At 39.3% G+C, this 18,921-nt stretch overlaps 2 protein-coding genes across 5 annotated transcripts; one reads left to right on the top strand and one right to left on the bottom strand.

Moving 5' to 3' along the window:
- Window positions 1-531: 531 nt before the first annotated feature.
- Window positions 532-7,653, bottom strand: copz2 (COPI coat complex subunit zeta 2). Of its 4 annotated transcripts, XM_026998007.2 has the most exons (10): window positions 7,579-7,653; window positions 5,959-6,027; window positions 5,501-5,585; window positions 4,465-4,556; window positions 4,152-4,207; window positions 3,946-4,023; window positions 3,793-3,844; window positions 2,430-2,468; window positions 1,994-2,026; window positions 532-1,567 (listed from the first exon to the last, which is right to left on the bottom strand). In XM_026998007.2, exons 1-10 carry the CDS (start codon window positions 7,594-7,596, stop codon window positions 1,520-1,522), a joined length of 570 nt encoding a protein of 189 aa, XP_026853808.1. In that variant the 5' UTR covers window positions 7,597-7,653; the 3' UTR covers window positions 532-1,519. The 4 variants fall into 4 exon arrangements, 2 of the variants coding, with proteins under 2 accessions (XP_026853808.1, XP_026853809.1); XM_026998008.2 differs by lacking the exon at window positions 1,994-2,026; XR_003409849.2 differs by lacking the exon at window positions 1,994-2,026 and having other exon boundaries at window positions 1,507-1,567; window positions 2,430-3,345.
- A 1,386-nt stretch (window positions 7,654-9,039) lies between these two features.
- On the top strand, window positions 9,040-17,212 carry nfe2l1a (nuclear factor, erythroid 2-like 1a). The gene is given in 7 exon segments (XM_026997982.2): window positions 9,040-9,138; window positions 9,991-10,626; window positions 13,586-13,774; window positions 14,533-14,622; window positions 15,237-15,368; window positions 15,804-16,094; window positions 16,096-17,212. Coding segments are annotated over 6 exon segments (2,223 nt in total). The 5' UTR covers window positions 9,040-9,138; window positions 9,991-10,119; the 3' UTR covers window positions 17,110-17,212.
- Window positions 17,213-18,921: the final 1,709 nt, after the last annotated feature.

Here is an 18,921-nt window from a genome sequence, read left to right on the forward strand (position 1 = left end):
AAAATGTAGGTTATAAATATTTGTGGCTGGACTGTAAATATAGATATTACATACACAATGTGTAAACGATAACTTAAGTAACACATTCAGAGTACTCGAATGGTTACACTATTTCCTCTGTACTTGTTTGTCAGCATATTCTGTATTAAGTTGTGCCCTATTAGTAACTTTGACCTGTTATTAACGTCTTAAAGGGTACAAGACAGTCGGTCTTGGATTTCGGTCGTAAAATCATTGGACTGTTGGGTTCGACAATTCCGACCCACCCACATTATTAAAGCCAGTCATGATTTGACAAAGCCTCCATTGGATAAAAATATGGGCGTACACACTATGACGTCGTCAAAGCCATTTCAAGCTTCCAATGGCAGTGTAAGTCACGCCTTCTAACCTTATTGAAATTCACGAGATGCACGGACATACAGAATATGTATGTCAGGTCAAGAACGATTGGTCAGTTCCAACTTTCTATCCGCCAATGCGCCTTATCGTCTTAGCTGGACAGAAAAAAAATAGGTGTCTTATAACAAGCATCGTACCAAAATAATATTTATTAACAGGTAATGACATTTTTGTTACGGATACAACTTTACAGTAACAGGTTTCGCCTATATAAAAAGGTCCATTCATTTATGCTATTGTTTTTAATGGGATTTAGCACCAAAATAAAAATGCCTCATTTTGGTTTGTTTGCATGACAGTGTAACCGTTTTAACTAGTTAAAACATTTATATTAGAATTAGGCTACATTAAGATCTGTGACCAATAGATTTGACCAGGTAGGTATATAAAGCCATTATATTCTCTTGGAAGCACAGTTATGTTAAACTGGCCTACAAATGAGGCATTCCGGTTACCCTTTAGGTTCCATGAATCACCAAGTTTTCCCATCCTTATACTCTTTGGCTTTTGAGCAAGACATGATTTAAGATGGAACATTTGGACAGACATATACAAAGACCCGCTAATCAGCCTGTGTAACAGAATGTGACTTGTTTACCTGATCTAAATTTGAACTTGGTTATAGTCAGAACAGACAAAATGACACTAAAACAGCAAATGATACACTAAATGAAAGGCAACACAACAGCCAGACATGACCCTAGTCACATAAGAACACAAAACAAATAAATATATGTAATTTGACACAAAATTAATTCAGAGCTAATTAATTGTTTTGCAGCATAGGTTTTAGGTAGCTAGGAGAGATTCATGCAGGCATATAGAAAATGTTCAGTGCAACCCTCACAACACCACTTATTATAAACTTAGAAACCTCTTGAATAATAGCCCTCAAAATGCATTGTGAATAGGGCTTCCTTTCTTTAAGTCTTAAACAATAACTGAACAATATGTTTAAACAAAGCATTCATGACTGAATGACTTAAAATCAAAATGTGTTTAACTAACCAACTCACAGTTAATTACCCTAGTGGGTTTCATAAAAACAAAACTGCATAGCTGCAATGCTTCCACATTGCCTTAAGATAATTTACAGACCAGTGAGATGGAAGTGGGATTATTTTAATATAGACCATTTGATCTGTTCTTTTGCAGACTGCAACACCTGTAAAATAGTAAAAGAACATTACAGTTCACCATACAATAAATGCAATACACCTGTAAGTGACAGATCAGGATTAATCAATGAGTGGTAATTTAGACTGTACAACATGTTTTAACTTTATGTATTTAGTATATAGCCACATATGAAGTGCCGTTGTACCTATCCCTGTAATGTTAATAACTGGTTTTATTTAAGTGATTTTAAGTTTGAAATAAACAATAAAAGTCTATTAAGGAATGCGCAATGAGCAAAAGGCGTAATGCATTAACGTCGGTGAAAAATACTTGCAATACTTAGCCACCAGGTGGCGCCCGGAGACCAGTATTTATTAGGAAATGTAAAAATTGGGTAACATCTAATGAAATGATGCAGAAGTGTGTGTGAGTCTGTGTGTGAGTCTGTGTGTGAGTGTGAGAACACACTTACATTAGTAGTGAGAGCCAATTTCTCTGTGATATGCTGTGTGGGTTCAGGGATACATATGATGCAGGGTTAGTATATCAAATCGAAATGTTGAAATTTTGGAATGGCAATATCCACCCAGTCTGACATGCCTGCCATCTCAGCAAGGGGTTAGGATCTTTTTACTTTATTAATTATACTGTTAGGGCAAGAGTATTGTGCTGCTTTATTGCATACTCTATAATGTGTAGCTGAAGAAAACAGGGTTTTGGGTTACAGATGGATAGTTGAAGAGTCACTTAGTCAAGCTCTACCTGCTCTTTAGATTTCTAAGCAAAATAAATAATACTGTGACCACATACTTTGTGTGCATGCATGCATGGGTACGTGTATGTTGTGTGTGTGTGTGTGTGGGGGGGGGGGTTATAATGAAGCTTATGTATATGTGCATTTGCCTCACCTGAGCAACACTCTGCTCTGATAACGGGTTGTCATCAGCCTAGAACAGAACCCAGATGTGAGCCACCCACAGATTAATCAGAGCATATGGAAACACACAAGACAGGAAACAGGTAAGAACACACATATGTACTTATGCACCACCAAAACCAAATTTATAAGAATGAAACCAGACAAATTAGAAAACAGCAAGCAGGAGAACTCAAACATGGGGCATAAGGAAAACAAATCTTTGGGATTTTCACAGACCAAGTAATTCAACAATGTTTTGCCCAAGTGGGCACATTTCTGCTCATTGACATTACACTCTACCTTAAAAAACCTGTTCTACAGAGGCCGAGTTCTCCCTGAGAGGCAAAGAGCTGTTTGAACAGTGCTTCAGATGTCTTTTCTAAGCCAATTTATTTAAAAACCATCCTGCTTTAACCTCTCCAATGCTTAAAAACATAAGGGTTTAATTTGTAGCAATCTGACTAATGATTTATCTTAAACAAACAAACAAAAAATGCAAAAATGTTAGCAGGACTATCTTCTTATTTTAAAAGTTCAAAGATCAATGTATGCTTTAAACAATGTCAGTAAGCCTGTATGTCTGCGTGTCGATTCTGCCGCAGCGAATTCAACTTTTGTAAAGTGTTGCTCATGCTTCGAGGAGAAGAGGCAGAGAGAGCACACTTGTCCACACCATGCAGTTACCTGCCCATAACTTCTCTCCCTCCCCCTCCTCTTTTCTCCATGCCTCTCTCCCCTGGGTGAGGAGAGGAGAGGAGTGGAGAGGAGAGGAGAGGAGAGGAGAGGAGAGGAGAGGAGAGGAGGAGCTCTGTGAGTTATAAGAGTTGGCTCTTCTGTCCCTGGCCCTCCATGTTACCCGTGATGTAATCGAACAGGACAAAGCCAAAGGCCTGCTCCGACACACACTGATAGGATAGAGGAGTGAATATTTAGTTCTGTGTGTGTGTGTGTGTGTGTGTGTGTGTGTGTGTGTGTGTGTGTGTGTGTGTGTGTGTGTGTGTGTGTGTGTATGTATATGTGTGTGTGTGTGTGTGTGTAAAAATCTGAAAATGCAGATATTATAGCTTTTAAGAAGTGTGTCATTAATGCATAAAGCATAATGTAGCACAATCATACCATTATTTTCTTCAACTGTAAAAGTATTTTTCAAGAGAAGGTAACCAAGTAGCTACTACTAAGAAACTAGATACCACAAAATCCTGGACCAAGTACTAAACCTTTGCACGCTGCCAGGGTCTGATTCCAGATTCCACAAATAAATTCAGAATCCAAAAGAGTCTGAACTCAGCTGTCCACTTCTACCATCGGCTCACACACAAAGCCTGCATCTGCATCTGTTTCTGTGCGCTTACCTTGTAGTTAACCTTCTCGACCACCTGCTGAGGGTCACTCTCCAGGATTACCCTGCCAAACAAGACCATCAGGGTATTAGACGGCATGCCACATATTCACCAATGAGACTCGGGCATTACTGTTTATCAGCATTCATAGATGTAAACTCTCACCCTCCATCGATGATCTCGTCCACTACCAGAAAGACTCCATCGAGATTATCCAGCACACATCTTCTCTCCACATTCTTCCTGAGAAAGGAGGCCATATTCAGAGTTCTTAGACTATCTCTGTGTTTTATGTCTTACTGAAAGCATTTACAGCTAATTAAGTTTTCATAGACGGTTTAATGCGTATTTTGTGTTTAAAACAAACATACCTCAAGATCTGGCTAAGAGACTCAAACAGACAGTTGAGCACTGCCATCAACATCAGCTGTGTAGAAAACAAGAGATGGTCAGACCATTTCTTTTTCTTTATATATACTTACTTATTGGTTTAGCAGAAAATATGGTTGCTTCATTTAATGTGCTTGAAGGCAAGGGGTAGTTCTGTTGTAGCAACAACTCTTCTTGACCTAAAAAACTGGTTACATTGTTTACTTTAATTTTCTTACTTAACATCATTTAACTGTGACAAAGACAGTAGCTCCACCATTTAAGTGACTGACTAAATTGTTCAGAAATACCAACCTCATTCTCTTGTGCACTGCCCACCACATAGAAGAACAGGTCTATGCTGCTCTTATAGACTATGGTTAGTCCTTCCAGGAAGGCTATTTCATCTGAGCGAGTGCAGAAAAGGAACAGCTATGGGTGTTACTGAATAACATCTGATAATCCACAAGGACAATTTATGACTCCATCACACAAACACAAACACACACAGCCTGGGCATGTAAAATAATAATTTTAAACATGATCAGTAACAACCTCAGGAAACAATATATGGCAGTCAATATTCAATTTCACCTCTTTTAGGGGAAAAAGGGTATATGTGTGTGTCATGCATCATGGGAGACAGAGGGTGGGTTAGCAGTATTAATATCCCAAAGTATCACCCCATCGGGCATAGGGGAAATTTCTATTGTATGAGCACTGCGTGTTTCATTCATACCATAGACAGATACAGCTGGGAGTGGATGAACTAGTTCTCTGCCCTCTTGTTAAATTGTAACTTGAGATTCATGCGTGAAAGGGTTAGCCTCCAGTGTCTGATGACAATGAGACTATGTTACGGACAGAGAAGTCCGTCATTTGATAAGCCATACTCTTAAAAACCAAAATGTCTAGAAAAATGAGTTTAGTGTACCAAACATTCAAAAAGGTTTCAAACTGGACACTGTGGTAAGCCATTACCAGCTAATAAACCATAAACCAGCTAATATTATAATGTTCCAGCCTTTTAAAGGCATCATCTTTCTGCATGTGTCCAAGAGTTTATTAAAAAGATATTAAAATGACATTAAAGATGGCATAAGGGTTTAAAGAACTCTTCCGATTAATTTAGACATATTCTACTATGAAATGGACACCATAAAAATTATTCTGTTTAAATAAGTTTTAAACAACCCTGACATGTCTTGGGGGAGCTTTTAAGGATAACATTGCCTACTTCTACTTGTATAAGCATTAGGCATATTTACTCTTGATGTTACTGTATGCTCCTAAACAAAACTGAAGGTCTACACTCAGTACATACACATACACTCACACTCACAGAACCTACTATCTGCTTTTTGTGTTTTGTTGAAAACATTCTTCTCAAAATTCTTCTGCTCCTTCATAGAGGGGTACAGCTCTGCATCATAGTACTGAAAGAACAAATAAGTCACTTCTAACACACATGCATCATACATATGGAGAGCATAATGTACCTGGTTTAACAAACAAACCACATCTAACCCTCATCCTAAGTAATCTGTAATTGTTTTTAATAATAATGTGCGCATCATGTTCAGGTGGAGTACATCTAGAGTGATGGAGCGAAAGCACCATCTTAAATTGCAGCTAAGCTGAAATCTTCTCCGCTTTCTTTTATATAGTCTCAGCTGTAAAACATACTGGTCAGCAAATGAGCTTCATTATTGAAAGGTGTTAATGCACAACTACCTTGCACAGTCCAATGATGCATAAAGATTCACAAAAGATTCACAAAAGCTGCAAGTGTACATAAAATACAAATACCTTCGAAAGCAGCCTGTTTCCATCATTATCCAAGATAAAGATTGCCTTTACTGTGTACAATGAAGGTTCCTGATTAAAAAAAGAAAAATAATTTTAAAAGAAAGATCTTAATACACCAGAATTTTTTTTTTTTGCTGTCCTTTGCTACATGATTCTGAAATAACAGCAATGTGTATTATTAAGTTTAAGATATATAATTAATTATGCATAATTTTTCGATTGAGAAATCTTTTACTACACATTCATTAAAAAAACTGTCGTCATCTTAAAGCATAAATCAAGATGACATAAATTAATACGCATAAATGAGCACAAAGGTGGTGCAGGACAGTTCGTGGTATCGTGCACATGCAGTACGTTAGACGTCATCAGTCCCCACGGCTTGTTAGCCTTTTCTTCCGTTCTGCAGTTTTGGTCTGTCCGGACCAAAGTTCTGTTATGCACTGACTGCCACTGATCCAGAGTCGGAGTGTACCACAGAACTTGGGCCAGGAGAACAGTTTTATGGCGGGGATGCAGGAAAACCGAGTTAAAGATATATGAAATGCCTTTACTATTTATGTTCGATGAATAACAGGATCAAGTTACTTTCAGAACACCTATTAAGATCCGGCAAACTCCGCCCACAACCCGTCATTCCCAAGCAAAGAATTTGGAACGATAGATGCTTTAGAGAGACAGTTAATGCGTTTTGTACGGTTTTACCATGTATACAATAGCTAATTTTATCAGAGGCTAAAGTAGCCATCCTTGAAATCTGTTCATTTTTGTGGCGGTGCCTGGACGTGGGAGTGAATAAAACAATAATGGTGTTCGTGAGCGTGTGCTTGGAATTGTTTGCATAAGCCTTTACGTGGTCAACTAGTCCAAAAGTACAAACGAAAAATCATATTCTTGTGCTGAAACTGCAAATCGAGACAATCCACCTGTGGAATCAATTCGCTTACTGTGCAACTCAAAAGAGCAGACGCTCCGGCGAGTCTGAAAAGACAGCTACGCACCGAGGACGTGGCATCCACGTCTCACTCGACTATGCCCAAGACAGCACCGTGTATATTTTAGGATATTGGGGTACAACTTCTAAGCATCTGCCAACTAAGTATAAAACATTTGTAACTTCAGTGTCGCTGCTCAAAATCCCCAACAATGTCAACACAGAGACACAATTAACAACGCGCAGCAGCGTATCATTCGTTCGGACCTAAACAGTATTTCTGTTCTGCCATATTCGGAGAAGTACCATCTGTTAGATTGCTGTTCTTGTCTCTGCGAAAAGAGTGAAACATATTGTGTCTTTTCACTGTCGCGTGCATTTTACCTACTTATTTATATTGCATTTTATGTTATTTTTTGCGCTAAGCGTAATGACTACATGAACTACTAAGAACTCACCGTATTTCCAGTAGTCCCATAATGTAAGATACAGGACCTTAAAAGTGTTTCAAGTTAGCACGCTAGCTTTTTAACCTTCTCAGTATATGCTGTTGGAAGATCCCCACGTCAGCATATAAACATTATCATTCCGCAAAAACGGCTAAAACCAAGTGGCGTATTTTTAACATGAATAGAGAATACACACATTTTTCAAACTGATTTAAAATGAAATCTCAGATATCTTACCAGAGCCACGGAGTCCATGGTGGCGTTTAGTGTTGACGTGGACAGCTTTGAGCTGTCAGTACTGTAGCTCTTGTAAAATCCTCTGACTCATAAAGAGGCGGGTCGAAACGAGTGAATGAGACGAACGCGAAACTAATTTATATGAGCGGCCATGTTGGCTCTGTTCTAACGGTTACAACCTGTTGAAAAGTCTCTTCTGTAGAGAACCGGAATGTCGTCAGTTGCGCATTAATCTGTTTAACTGAATTCAAGATGGATTGAATTTATATTGCGCATTAATTCAAAATAAAATTAATTACTCGCATCAGACTTTATCACTAAGCTTTATGCATAATTTTAACAGTTGATGGAATCCTAGTATGGGCGGTATCAGTCTTCAAAAAGTCTAAAGTAGTAGTCATTCTGCTCAACGCATAAATATACAGCACCATTAGAGCTTTGCTCGCCAGGCAGGTTGTCAAATTCAACAGGTAAGTTTACGCAGCAGCAGGTGAGAAAAACCAACGTGCAAGAAAAAAAAGGATATATCTTCCGTTCCGATAGGTGGCGCTGTTAACACGTCATTAAATCGAGAAGGCTTCTCAACCAGTGGGTAAACCAGAAGCTAACTAGTGTTAATTGGAAGTTTGTGAAATGTAAGTTTAACTGGTTTAGCCTGGAAAATGTCTCACAACATGACTCCCAATAAACAAAAAATACCAGTTTTCAACAGAAACTGTTGAATAACACTTAATTTATTACAGATGAAAATTAGATACATAAAATGATTTCAAATAAAGATGTTTTATGCTCGCGATGTATACGCGCTGTATGTATTTTATTAGCAGGACAGGAGCTGGTCACTAATTAGAAGATGGAAACTTGACCTATGAGGTTTCTATAAGCTATTTATAAACTTAAATCAATAATACAAAAGTATCAAGGGCTATATGTTAGAAGTAGCTTTTCATTTTGATCAAGATCAATATTTTGTTAAAATAAGAAACTTTAAATCTAACCGCAGCACATTAAGATAATTGTCGTTAGGTGACTCCTAACGCTTAAACAAGTATCTGTTTAGGTAGGCTACAAGGCAGGCTGACTCCTAAACGAGTCGCTCTCACTAGAATATGTTAGCAGGTAGCCTACAGGGATTGAGCCTAAACTTATACACTACAGCCTCTGAAAGTTTAACATAACCTAAGAACCTTGAGTTTTTCTAGTTGTCAGATGCGGCTATATAGAACTGTGCCGGGTGGGCTAGGCCAAACTAATCAAGAACGTTTTGTTTGTTTGTTTGTTTGTTTTTTAACATTTTTTTTTTTATTGTTGTTGCTGTTGCTTTTAATCACTCCTGACACTGTAAAGCAACAGCATCGTGACTTGTCTGAATGAAAGAAAACCGAAATTCGTAAAGCGTCACATTGGGAGGAGATAATAATGTTTGCCGCGTAGGATACCACTCGGTGCGTAACTGCCTACACACCCACTGAAACAGTGCGCAACGCTCAAGTCAGTGCATCGACCGCTTGTAGAGGAATAATCTAGCTTTGTTTTCAGAGTAAACTCTCCCAGTGAGAGGTAAGCAAGGTCTCTTTAATATTCACATAGAAGCATGTATCATAGTAATGCGTTATACGTTGTCTATGTGTTTACGAAATGTCATGCGTTACCCAGAAAAATTCAACGCGACAGGTGAATCATACAACTTTAACTTTCACCGTGAAAAATAAGTGTTTAGAGCGATTTCTGAAAATCGACGATTTTACAGCCGGTACATTGATCGTTTGTTTCCTACAAACAAAATACAAGGTGAAAAAAAAATAAAAACGTAAAGAAAATATTATATGTATACGACTTAACCCCGGTTATAAATCTATTCCTGTAACATTATTGTTTGACATCGGTAAGATTAATTTCTCCTAATCTACGGGTTTCGCATAGATTTATATCATTAGTGTGACCATCTAAAGCGGCAGAAATATGTTGCAATTATTTTGTTCATCTAACACCAGCAACTCTGTAGGACATATTTACGAGTTACTAGGGGGGAAAACTCACCGGGGCTAAACTGCCATGTTGATTTCCTCGGAGACATCCAGATTACATCACGTTCTTAAATCATCCAGATGTGACTCATATCGCCGCTGCAGTTAGCTAACAGTAGATCAGTGGTCATGACACTTTTTGATAAATTATCGTTATAGGTCAGTGTTGTCCAGACTGTTTTGTTTTAATACGACTTTCAAATAACACTACATCTTTAAGGTTGTTCTAGTAGTTTCTCGGAGCGCGAATGTTCAAGACTTATACTTCATAGTTGTGTAACATCACTGGCAAATATCCATCTTTGGGTAGTTTGGAGTGTTACGGGTATATTGTATATTGTGCTGTTCATGTTACATGTTATCCAATAATTATTTGTTATTTTAGGATACCATCCTCATCTGATGGAGTAAAAAAAATAAATAAATAAAAATAATTTTGTCATTTAAATTTACCACAATACCAACGTTCCCTTCATTGCTAAGAGAACTAATCACTGCTGCTTTCATAAGGACCATGCAGTCCCTCAAGAAGTACTTCACAGAAGGCCTAATTCAGGTGGCAATTCTCCTCAGTTTGGTGGGGATACGTGTTGATGTGAATTCTTACTTTCCCCCTCTTCGTGAGATCATCCATGGCCAAAGCTCAGCCCTCACCCAGACCCAGTTCCACAACTTCCACAACTCTCTGGATGGACATGGCCTCCACCCGAAAAGCGTGGACCTGGACGACTTCAACCCGACCCACAGGCTGTTGCGCTGGGTGCGCTCTCTGGATCAGCTGCAAGTTCCCTCAGCAGAGCTTGAAGCCTGGCTGGTCCACAGAGACCCTGAGAACAGTTCTACAATCATGCCAGTCCAGGCTGGGGCCCTGGATGGGGTTGATGTATTGGAGGACCCAGCAGGTTTGACCATGAGGATGGGAGGTGGAGAGACTGTTGGGTTGGGATATAGCCCAGTGGCCAGTGAGAGCCTGGAGTCAGTGGCTTCAGTCTCAAGAGTAGATAATGAGGACATTAAAGAGGTGAGTGATGCATCATCAGTTCAGGTTGTCATCATCACATATCGCCAGAGTAGTTATGTATTTTTACATCTGATTAAAAAAGTAAAAACTAGGATTATTTGTTATTGAGGAACAAACATGTGTCTGAAATAGTACTGTAAGCATGACTTGTTGTGGTGGGGCTGAGTGTTGGGCAACAGAAGGCATTGGATATTGCTCTGGCCTGATCTGTTGTTCAGTCTTGATCAGGTTTCTTGTTACTCAATCGCTGAGACCTGTGTGTGATCATCTGCCAGCACAGCAATGCTGACTAGGCTCTCTGGATACTGAATAATAGGACCAACACGGAATCTCAAGAATCCTCTTGTGTACATATTTGTACAGATATTCATAAACACCACACATATGCAAATATAGTGTCCAGAATTGTTATGGTTCTATACATGTATAATTCATAACTGGAATTATATTATAATTAGAATTTCAGTCTGAGGAGACTCATGTCACAGTCTCAGCTGGAGCATGGAGTTGGCTCTAAGACCAAATGACTGGCTGTGGTGAGCTTTGCGTCTCTTTCCCTTTCACTCTCTCACTGCATGCAGTGCTGGAGTGCTAGGGGAGATTTTGCCTCATGGTGCCATCTTTCACTTTCTGTGCACAGAGCATAATAGCACCAGAGCATCATGGAGTGATAATTGTAGCTTAGTGGCTAAGCTTGTTCAGTATAAAGAAGAATTACTGCACAGGGTGTCTGGTCATTGTCTGGTCCCTTAATCACACAACTGCAAGCTTTCAAGGATGAGGAAAGCCAGGGCTCTGCTCTTTACTGTGATTGTTAAATCTACAGTTTTAATCCAAATCAAACCACTGCACTATTTCTGGAATTAAAAATTTGCTTCTCAGCTGTACCAGTTTGACATGGGCAAAAGAAAATAAGAAAGATGATTGTTCATGGTCTTGGGAACTTCTTAATGTAAGCAGAAATTTGCAGTCTAAACTAACTAGGCACTGGAAATCTTTTGCAGTCTGAATACATATGTGAATCTGGAAAGGATAAACCTTGTACTGAACATGTCTATTCACATGTAATTTTGTGGTAGATATCAAACCTCTACAATCTGTCCTGTTCATAAATGTAATATTTGTCTTGACACCATGAACTGACAACAGAAACAAGGATTGCACTCTCAGACTAGACAGACAGGAGGGTTATTTGGGACATATGCACCCCCCGCTGTCTGTTCGAATTCCGCCAATGCCGTTATGGCTTTAAAAGGACCCTGGGGTTTACCAGACAGGCTTGTCATGACATGTACCCATAAGTATGGATGCACTTTAGGGTCAGATATGCTTGGGCCTGCGCTTGTATGCAGCATGGCTCACATGACCCTACGCTGAGCTGTTTGGCAACCCGAGTAGCCTTCACTGGGGTCTTCGTGTGCACATTCACTTTCGCAATGCTTGTTTACCAGCTGCTGATTATGGACTCTCTTAGACAGACAGACAGACACACACACACACACACACACACACACAAACTTGGCATTGGCATGTAAAATAATGACACAACATGGGGCAGACAATATTCCATTTCAGCTGTTTAGGTGAAAAGGGGTTATCATGGGGGTATCATCTGTGTGTTATGCATTATTGGACAGAGAGGGTGGATTAGCTGTATTTATAACCTAAAGTATCACCCCATGGGTCATAGGTGAAATTTCTCTTCTGTGTGACCTCTAAGAAAAGACCCACAGTGACCCTGCAGTAGACAGTAATCCTAACAAAACTTATCTTATCTAAAGACTTCTCTTATTCATTAAGTCTGATGCTCATTGATCCTAAAGTTAATGTTGAACTTTACATTGTAAAGCTACATCTTCAGACCTTATACCTAGCATGCAAGAGACAGAAGTATGTATCCAGATTTAATGAATAGAAAGTTTAGTTTTTTTGGAATGGTATGTTGTAACATATTATTCTCCAACCAATGACCTATAGAAGCATATATAGCTCTTCTGGTCTATAAGCGAGAAAGGACTCTCCAAGCCTAATTATAGTAGTACAAGGGCATAGACAACCAGTCGGCTTCACTAAACCCTTGCCAGCATAAGAAAAGGTTACGTTTATTTATAGACACTAGCTGTATGTCAAGCACATCACTGATCATAAAAGGTTTAAAAACAAACAAACAAAACAAACAAACAGAAATCTTTAGTGCTTGTGACTTAAGGTCCTGAATAATATGACCCCATGTCTATAGCTGATATATGCCAGCCTGGCAGTCTGGTTGCATTCAAGGCTACAAATACAGCCAGGAGAAAATTGAGTTACACCATTTGGGAGGTAGTGCTAATCACAACCTATGCGGGAAAAATGACTTGAATTAAAAATATCTTGGTATCTTGGTGGATCACATGTCTGTCACACACAGAAATTCCTGGCTAATCTTTACATCAGCCTAGACAGTTTGTCCCTGTAGCACAGAGTTTGTGACAATGAAGCAAAGGTGTATGATTTCTTAACAAGAATGGATCTTAAAGGATGAATTGAATGTACCTTTTTAAAATTGTTATTCAGTTGACCAACCCAAAGAAATTCAGAACCCTGTTTAAGGTTGCTGATTTCCAAATCAGGAGCTTACTAGTGGATTATAGTAGAAGCATTATCCACACTGACAGTGGTGTGAACAACCAGTTCTAGGGAGTCATTTACCATAAATAAATCCCAGCCATGTTTTTGATCATGTGGGTTGTGATTTTCTTTTTCCTGTTGAGGCAGTAAAAAGAAACACTTTAAGACAATATGTAATAGACATTTTAAATACTAACAACTATTTTGCCTTGCAATTATAGGTTATCTTGCATGGTGCAGTACTTTGTTATTGGCTATTAAAAGTGAATGTCTTAAATTTGTTGTTAAAAATGAAAAAGTTAACAAGCATTCGGGATACCATGGCTGAGTGATAATCTTATGTTTCCAGGAAGATGAAAATCTTTTGTGGCAACAAGAACCCAATCACGATGTCTACCAGGAGCAGCTATCTCAAAGTCATCACCAGCACCTCAGTTTATTTGATGAAGACAGTGAGAATGAACTTATGGTTGACAGATGGAGAAATCCATTCCCGTTTGATAATCAGTCAGGCAGCATACTCGGGGAGGATATACAGGTATTAAAATAATGTGCACTACAGAACTCTGACAGTAATGAATATGATATGCACACTTAAGTGTGGAATTGTGGGTTTTTGGGGTTATGGGTTGGGGAAATTTCCCAGGTCAGTCAGCTTAATGGTTGGCACCTTACTAAGGTTTGCATTACACATTTCAAGTCCCAACCTTCTTTCTCCATTAAGAATATTTAATGGGTTATAACACTTAATGTGTTCAAAGCAGTACCTTTCAAGAGACATTTGATATTTCACAACTTTTAGATTAATTAAATTCCACAATAAAAAAATAAAATGCTTTTTGTAAATTATTTGTTGTATAAAAATTCAGCTTTTCTGTATTCACTTATTTTCAGTAGAATATAATTGGTGTCTTTGGATTTGAAAAGCCATAACAGAAATAAAGAGAGAAATACTTACTTGCACCATTTATGCATGCACCCAATGAGTAGCGTAGCGCACAATTCTTGGGACCACACCACAAGGAGCATGGTGGAGGCTCTTTTTAAAATTATTATTATTATTTCTTATTATTTCCTATTTACGATCCCCACCTGGAGCCACCCCCTCAGCTCAAACCCCCCTCTCAGATATCTTACCAGAGCCACGGAGTCCATAGTGGCACCTTGTCTTTCTACATTCCACAGAGGCACAAGACCAAAGCCTCATTCTAGGAACTAAAACAGTTTCCTCATACTTAGTAACATAATTCAAATTGAGATATTTTCCTCATATTTACTCAGACACTCATCTACCAGTTTGCAGGTTTAGGGGAAAATACCTCATTTTCCATTGAGGAATGTCTGCAACTACTAGAAAATGGCTTGCCCCTAGAAGACCATCAACACGTAAGTTCACTAAGCCGCTCTTCCACTGTAGGGGCAAACAGTTCTAAGTATGGGCAGTAACTAGTCAATTTCCATTTCCACACAAACGTGGTTCAGCATGGAATGCTTACAAACTGCTCAGAGCCACAGAACCATTTAGATGGGATGACAGACTTGCTGGTTCTAGACAGGCATAGGCCACACCTTGTTGTCCTCTCTCTCGTCACCAACATGTAGCTTTTAAATGATGTCCTGTGCTGTTCTACACGCATACATAGCCCAAAAAACCTCCCCATTTTCTACCTTTTTAAACACCTGGAGTGACCGTAGTTATTAAACGACAACTGTCACATACTTCCTAGCCCCAATTTCCAGCATAACACTTGTGGAAAAGGCAACTGTAACCAGTTTTAGGAGTCTAGTACATGAATGACCTGATATGGTGCAGAACTACCTGATATGGCCTTATTAACTGTGACCGTGCAGTGGAAGGGAGGTTTATGTAGATGTTGCCAGAAAATTCTGATAGTTTATGGCAGCCTCTTGATCATATTAAATATACTACTTACTGTCTGTTCTTACATGTGCCCATTACAATTCAAAGCAGTCAGATTTGATCTATGTATTTTTCTCAGGTGGCAGATGCTGATGCAGAGGACCCATTATATCATCATGGGTCACTTTTCTCCCCACTACTGTCTGAACATGAGCCTTTACTGGACCTAGAACAGCAATGGCAAGATGTTCAGGCCATTATGGAACCAGAGGTAATACCACTGTTACCACTCCTCCTTTATGAAGTCCCAGCCAAGTATTTTCACCAAATGTTTGAATTTCTATATTTTGTTGTAATTATTGAGAAAATATTTTATTTATAAATGTGACCTCTGTTAAGAAATACACACAGCAAAACTGGCAAGTGCATATACTAAGAGCATATGTAAAATAAAATGGATTACTTGGCTTTACTTTCTAAACCAATAATATCAAATGCCTATCCCGGATGGTCACTGTATAGTTTAGCTCTTTCTTTGCTTATATTCCTGATTAAACTGATCGTCGGTCAAATGCGCTACAGCAGGAACATTATGAATATAGTAAAACATGCAATTAAAGCACAGCGCATCCTAATTCTAAACCTACATCTGAACAAGGTTCTAAACAAACCTTTTTACATTATAACACTTCTTTTGTCTCTGTAGGATATGGATGTTGGTGTCCCATCAGACAATTCTTACATCAATGTCGATGTTGGTGTAGGATCAAGTGAAACAGGATCTATGGAGAATCCTGTCCACCAGTATATTAGCCTTCAGCAAAGTACACTGCCAACATCCAGACAGATCTGCTTTGGAAGCAGCCACGAAGACAGTTGCCCTTCCAACCAAAACCAGATGCAGCACCTTTTAAACAACTCATCTAATATAAATTTGAATTTGAATGACTCCGACATTGTAGACTACCTTCTTTCTCCTTCACTAGTCAGCTCCGATGGAAACCACACTTACCTATTCCTCCATAGAGGAACAAAGCCTGTCAAGCCTTTTTGATCCTCTTTTAGAAGAAGCCATGTTTAATCAGATCAGTCTGTTGGATCTAGGCCAGGAGGAGGGATTTGGCCAGTTACAGGATTCCCAAATGGAAGAACACGAAGAGACAGACTCGGACTCTGGTCTGTCTCTGCACTTCAGCCAAAGCCCGGCTTCCCCAATTGGATCAGAATCCTCATGTTCATCCTCGACATCCTCGTGGTCATCCACAGAATCAGCTCCTGAGGGGGCTGTAGGATATGCTTCCCTCAAAGAGGAACTGACAGATGATGAAGAAGAAGAAGATGAAGAAGAAGGAGGAGCTGTTGGGGGTTTTAGTCCAGAGCAAAACAAGATGTGCAGCACTTTCCTGCAGGCTGAGCACTTCCATGTTGGCCATGATCACACCTACAACCAGCCCCAATATACTAGCCAATGTCAGGCCACCAAACAGCATGCAGATGAATCTCTTGATCATAATGTCCAGGACAAGCTCTCCACCAGAGATGAGAAGCGGGCACGTGCACTGAAGATTCCATTTTCCAATGACCGAATAATTAATTTGCCAGTCGAGGAGTTCAACCAACTTCTTGCCAAGCACCGTTTAAGTGAGGCACAACTCACACTCATCAGAGACATTAGGCGCAGAGGCAAAAATAAGATGGCTGCACAGAACTGTAGGCGTAGGAAAATGAACGTGTTACTGGATCTAGAGTGCAGCGTTGATGGCCTGCACTGTCATCGTGCCCGACTGCTCAGGGAAAAATCTGAAATCTTGCGCTCTGTCAGAGAGATGAAGCAACGGCTTAATGACCTTTATCAGGAGGTATACAGTAGACTCAGGGAGGAGCAAGGAATCCTCTGCTCAACCATTGACCCAACCCTGCAGCAGGGCAACCATAGCCACGTGTCAATCTCCACACATCACGGCTCAGAATCCAGACGAAAATCTAACAAAAGGCGCAAAGATGAGGAGTGAGATATATCACATTATTTTCCAGACGGTTTTATTCAAAGCGACTTACAATTTTGACTGAGTACAATTTGAGCAACTGAGAGTTAAGGGTCTTGCTCAGGGGCCCCAACAGTGACAGCCTGGTGGTGGTGGGGCTTAAACTGGCAACCTTCTGATTACTAGTCAAGTACCTTAACCACTGAGCTTCCAGTGGTTAAGGTGTTACTACTGCATCGTTTTCATGTTACACCTGCAGGCTGGACAGTGACGCAGCAAAATTCAATGGATAAGGCAAGACAGAAGTGCTATATCTCCTGTTTTTGCAGAGAAGTATGCTTCCTTCAGAGGGTTACCATAATTAAGATGGGGGGGGAAAGGCTGAGAAAGATCTGCTGTGCAGGTTGTAAGGCAAGCAGTTTGCAAAAAAATATCCTGTAATCAAAGCATTGATAGGCTTTTATAATAAATGTCAAAGTTTTTTCAGAAATGTAGAAATTAATGGCATTCATTTATAAAGTCAAAAATTAATGGTGTTAACATCTGATACATTATATGGTTAAAAGTATGTGGCTAGCCTTTCTACTTATTGAGTTCAGTTTACCCGTTGCATCACAAGGTAGATTCCCAAACTAACTCTGAAAGCAACATCAGCATAAAAGCTTTGTGTCAGGGACATCATGATGAGTTTCCATGGTCCATCAGCTGCATACAAGCCTATGATTACTATGAGCAATGCCAAGCTTCGGCTAGTTATGTAAGGCACACCATCACTGGACTGTGGAGCAGTGTAAATGTGTTTGGTGGAGGAGAGAATGATCTAAGATGGTTTTTCAGAATTTGGGCTAGGCCCTTTAGCTCCAGTGGAGGGCAATGTTAATATTATAGCAACATTTTATATTCCTACACCTTTGTAGAAACAGTTCTGAGAATAATCTGCAGCCTTCGGTGGCCTACGCCAAGCCTTGACCTCAACCCCCCCCCTCAACACCTTTGAAATGAATTTCATCAGTTGCAAGTCAAATTCTTGTACATTAGTGTCTGACCTCACAAATGCTGTTTGAACTGAATGGGCACTAATTCCCAAAAGACACTTCAAAATCTTGTGACATTCTCAGAAGAATGAAGACTGTTAAAGCGGCACAGAGAGGTGAGGATAACTCTACATTAATGTCCATGGTTTTGGAATGGGATGTCCAAGAGGCATATGTGACCTTTAGTTGTCCACATACTTTTGGCCAAATAGTGTATATGCCTGAGAAGAAAAGGAACAAAATAAACATGCTTAAAGTGCAAACGAGGAAGTGGTTTTTCAGGAAAGTGTCAATCAAGTGTGCTAGTGTTTTAGTAACAGTTAAATTCTAAACATTCACCTGGGAGGAATGGAATAGAATTCCAATAGCATTAATGTGGCGCCTAAGGATTTAATTTTTCTAAAATTAGTTTTCTATACCTCGACAACATAACTGCCACATAGGACCTTTGATGATATTTAAAACACACTACAGTGCCTTGTAGGCAGATTTGGCAGGACTATGGTTAACAAGTAGATAAGTGCAATACACAGATATTACTCATAGGTTGTAAATATGTGTTCAAACTTCAACACCGAGGATTAAGGGTCACTGAAATAATGTCTGTAGCACCAGGGAATAAGGATAAAGCTTTATTTTGTAAATGTCATGTTTGTCAATTTATTATTAGGGAAATATTTCTTATAAAAATTTGTAGTATTAACTATTTTCTACTTAGTCTTTGAAATTGTTTTGCATATGCACTTGTTCAATTGTTTTTAAATGTAATTTTGTTTACATGCGCTCCTGCCAAGCTGGGATTGTT

This window comes from Electrophorus electricus, chromosome 1 (assembly GCF_013358815.1).
Source record: "Electrophorus electricus isolate fEleEle1 chromosome 1, fEleEle1.pri, whole genome shotgun sequence".
In the NCBI taxonomy this organism is placed as follows: Eukaryota; Metazoa; Chordata; class Actinopteri; order Gymnotiformes; family Gymnotidae; genus Electrophorus; species Electrophorus electricus.

Bases quoted from the DNA above. Each gene is read 5' to 3' on its own strand.
- copz2 (XM_026998007.2), bottom strand. The intron at 4,557-5,500 runs GTAGGTTCTGTG...GCACTCGCTCAG, and splicing joins CAAAACACAAAAAGCAGATA to ATGAAATAGCCTTCCTGGAA. The intron at 4,024-4,151 runs GTATGTTTGTTT...CTCCTTTCTCAG, and splicing joins TCTCTTAGCCAGATCTTGAG to GAAGAATGTGGAGAGAAGAT.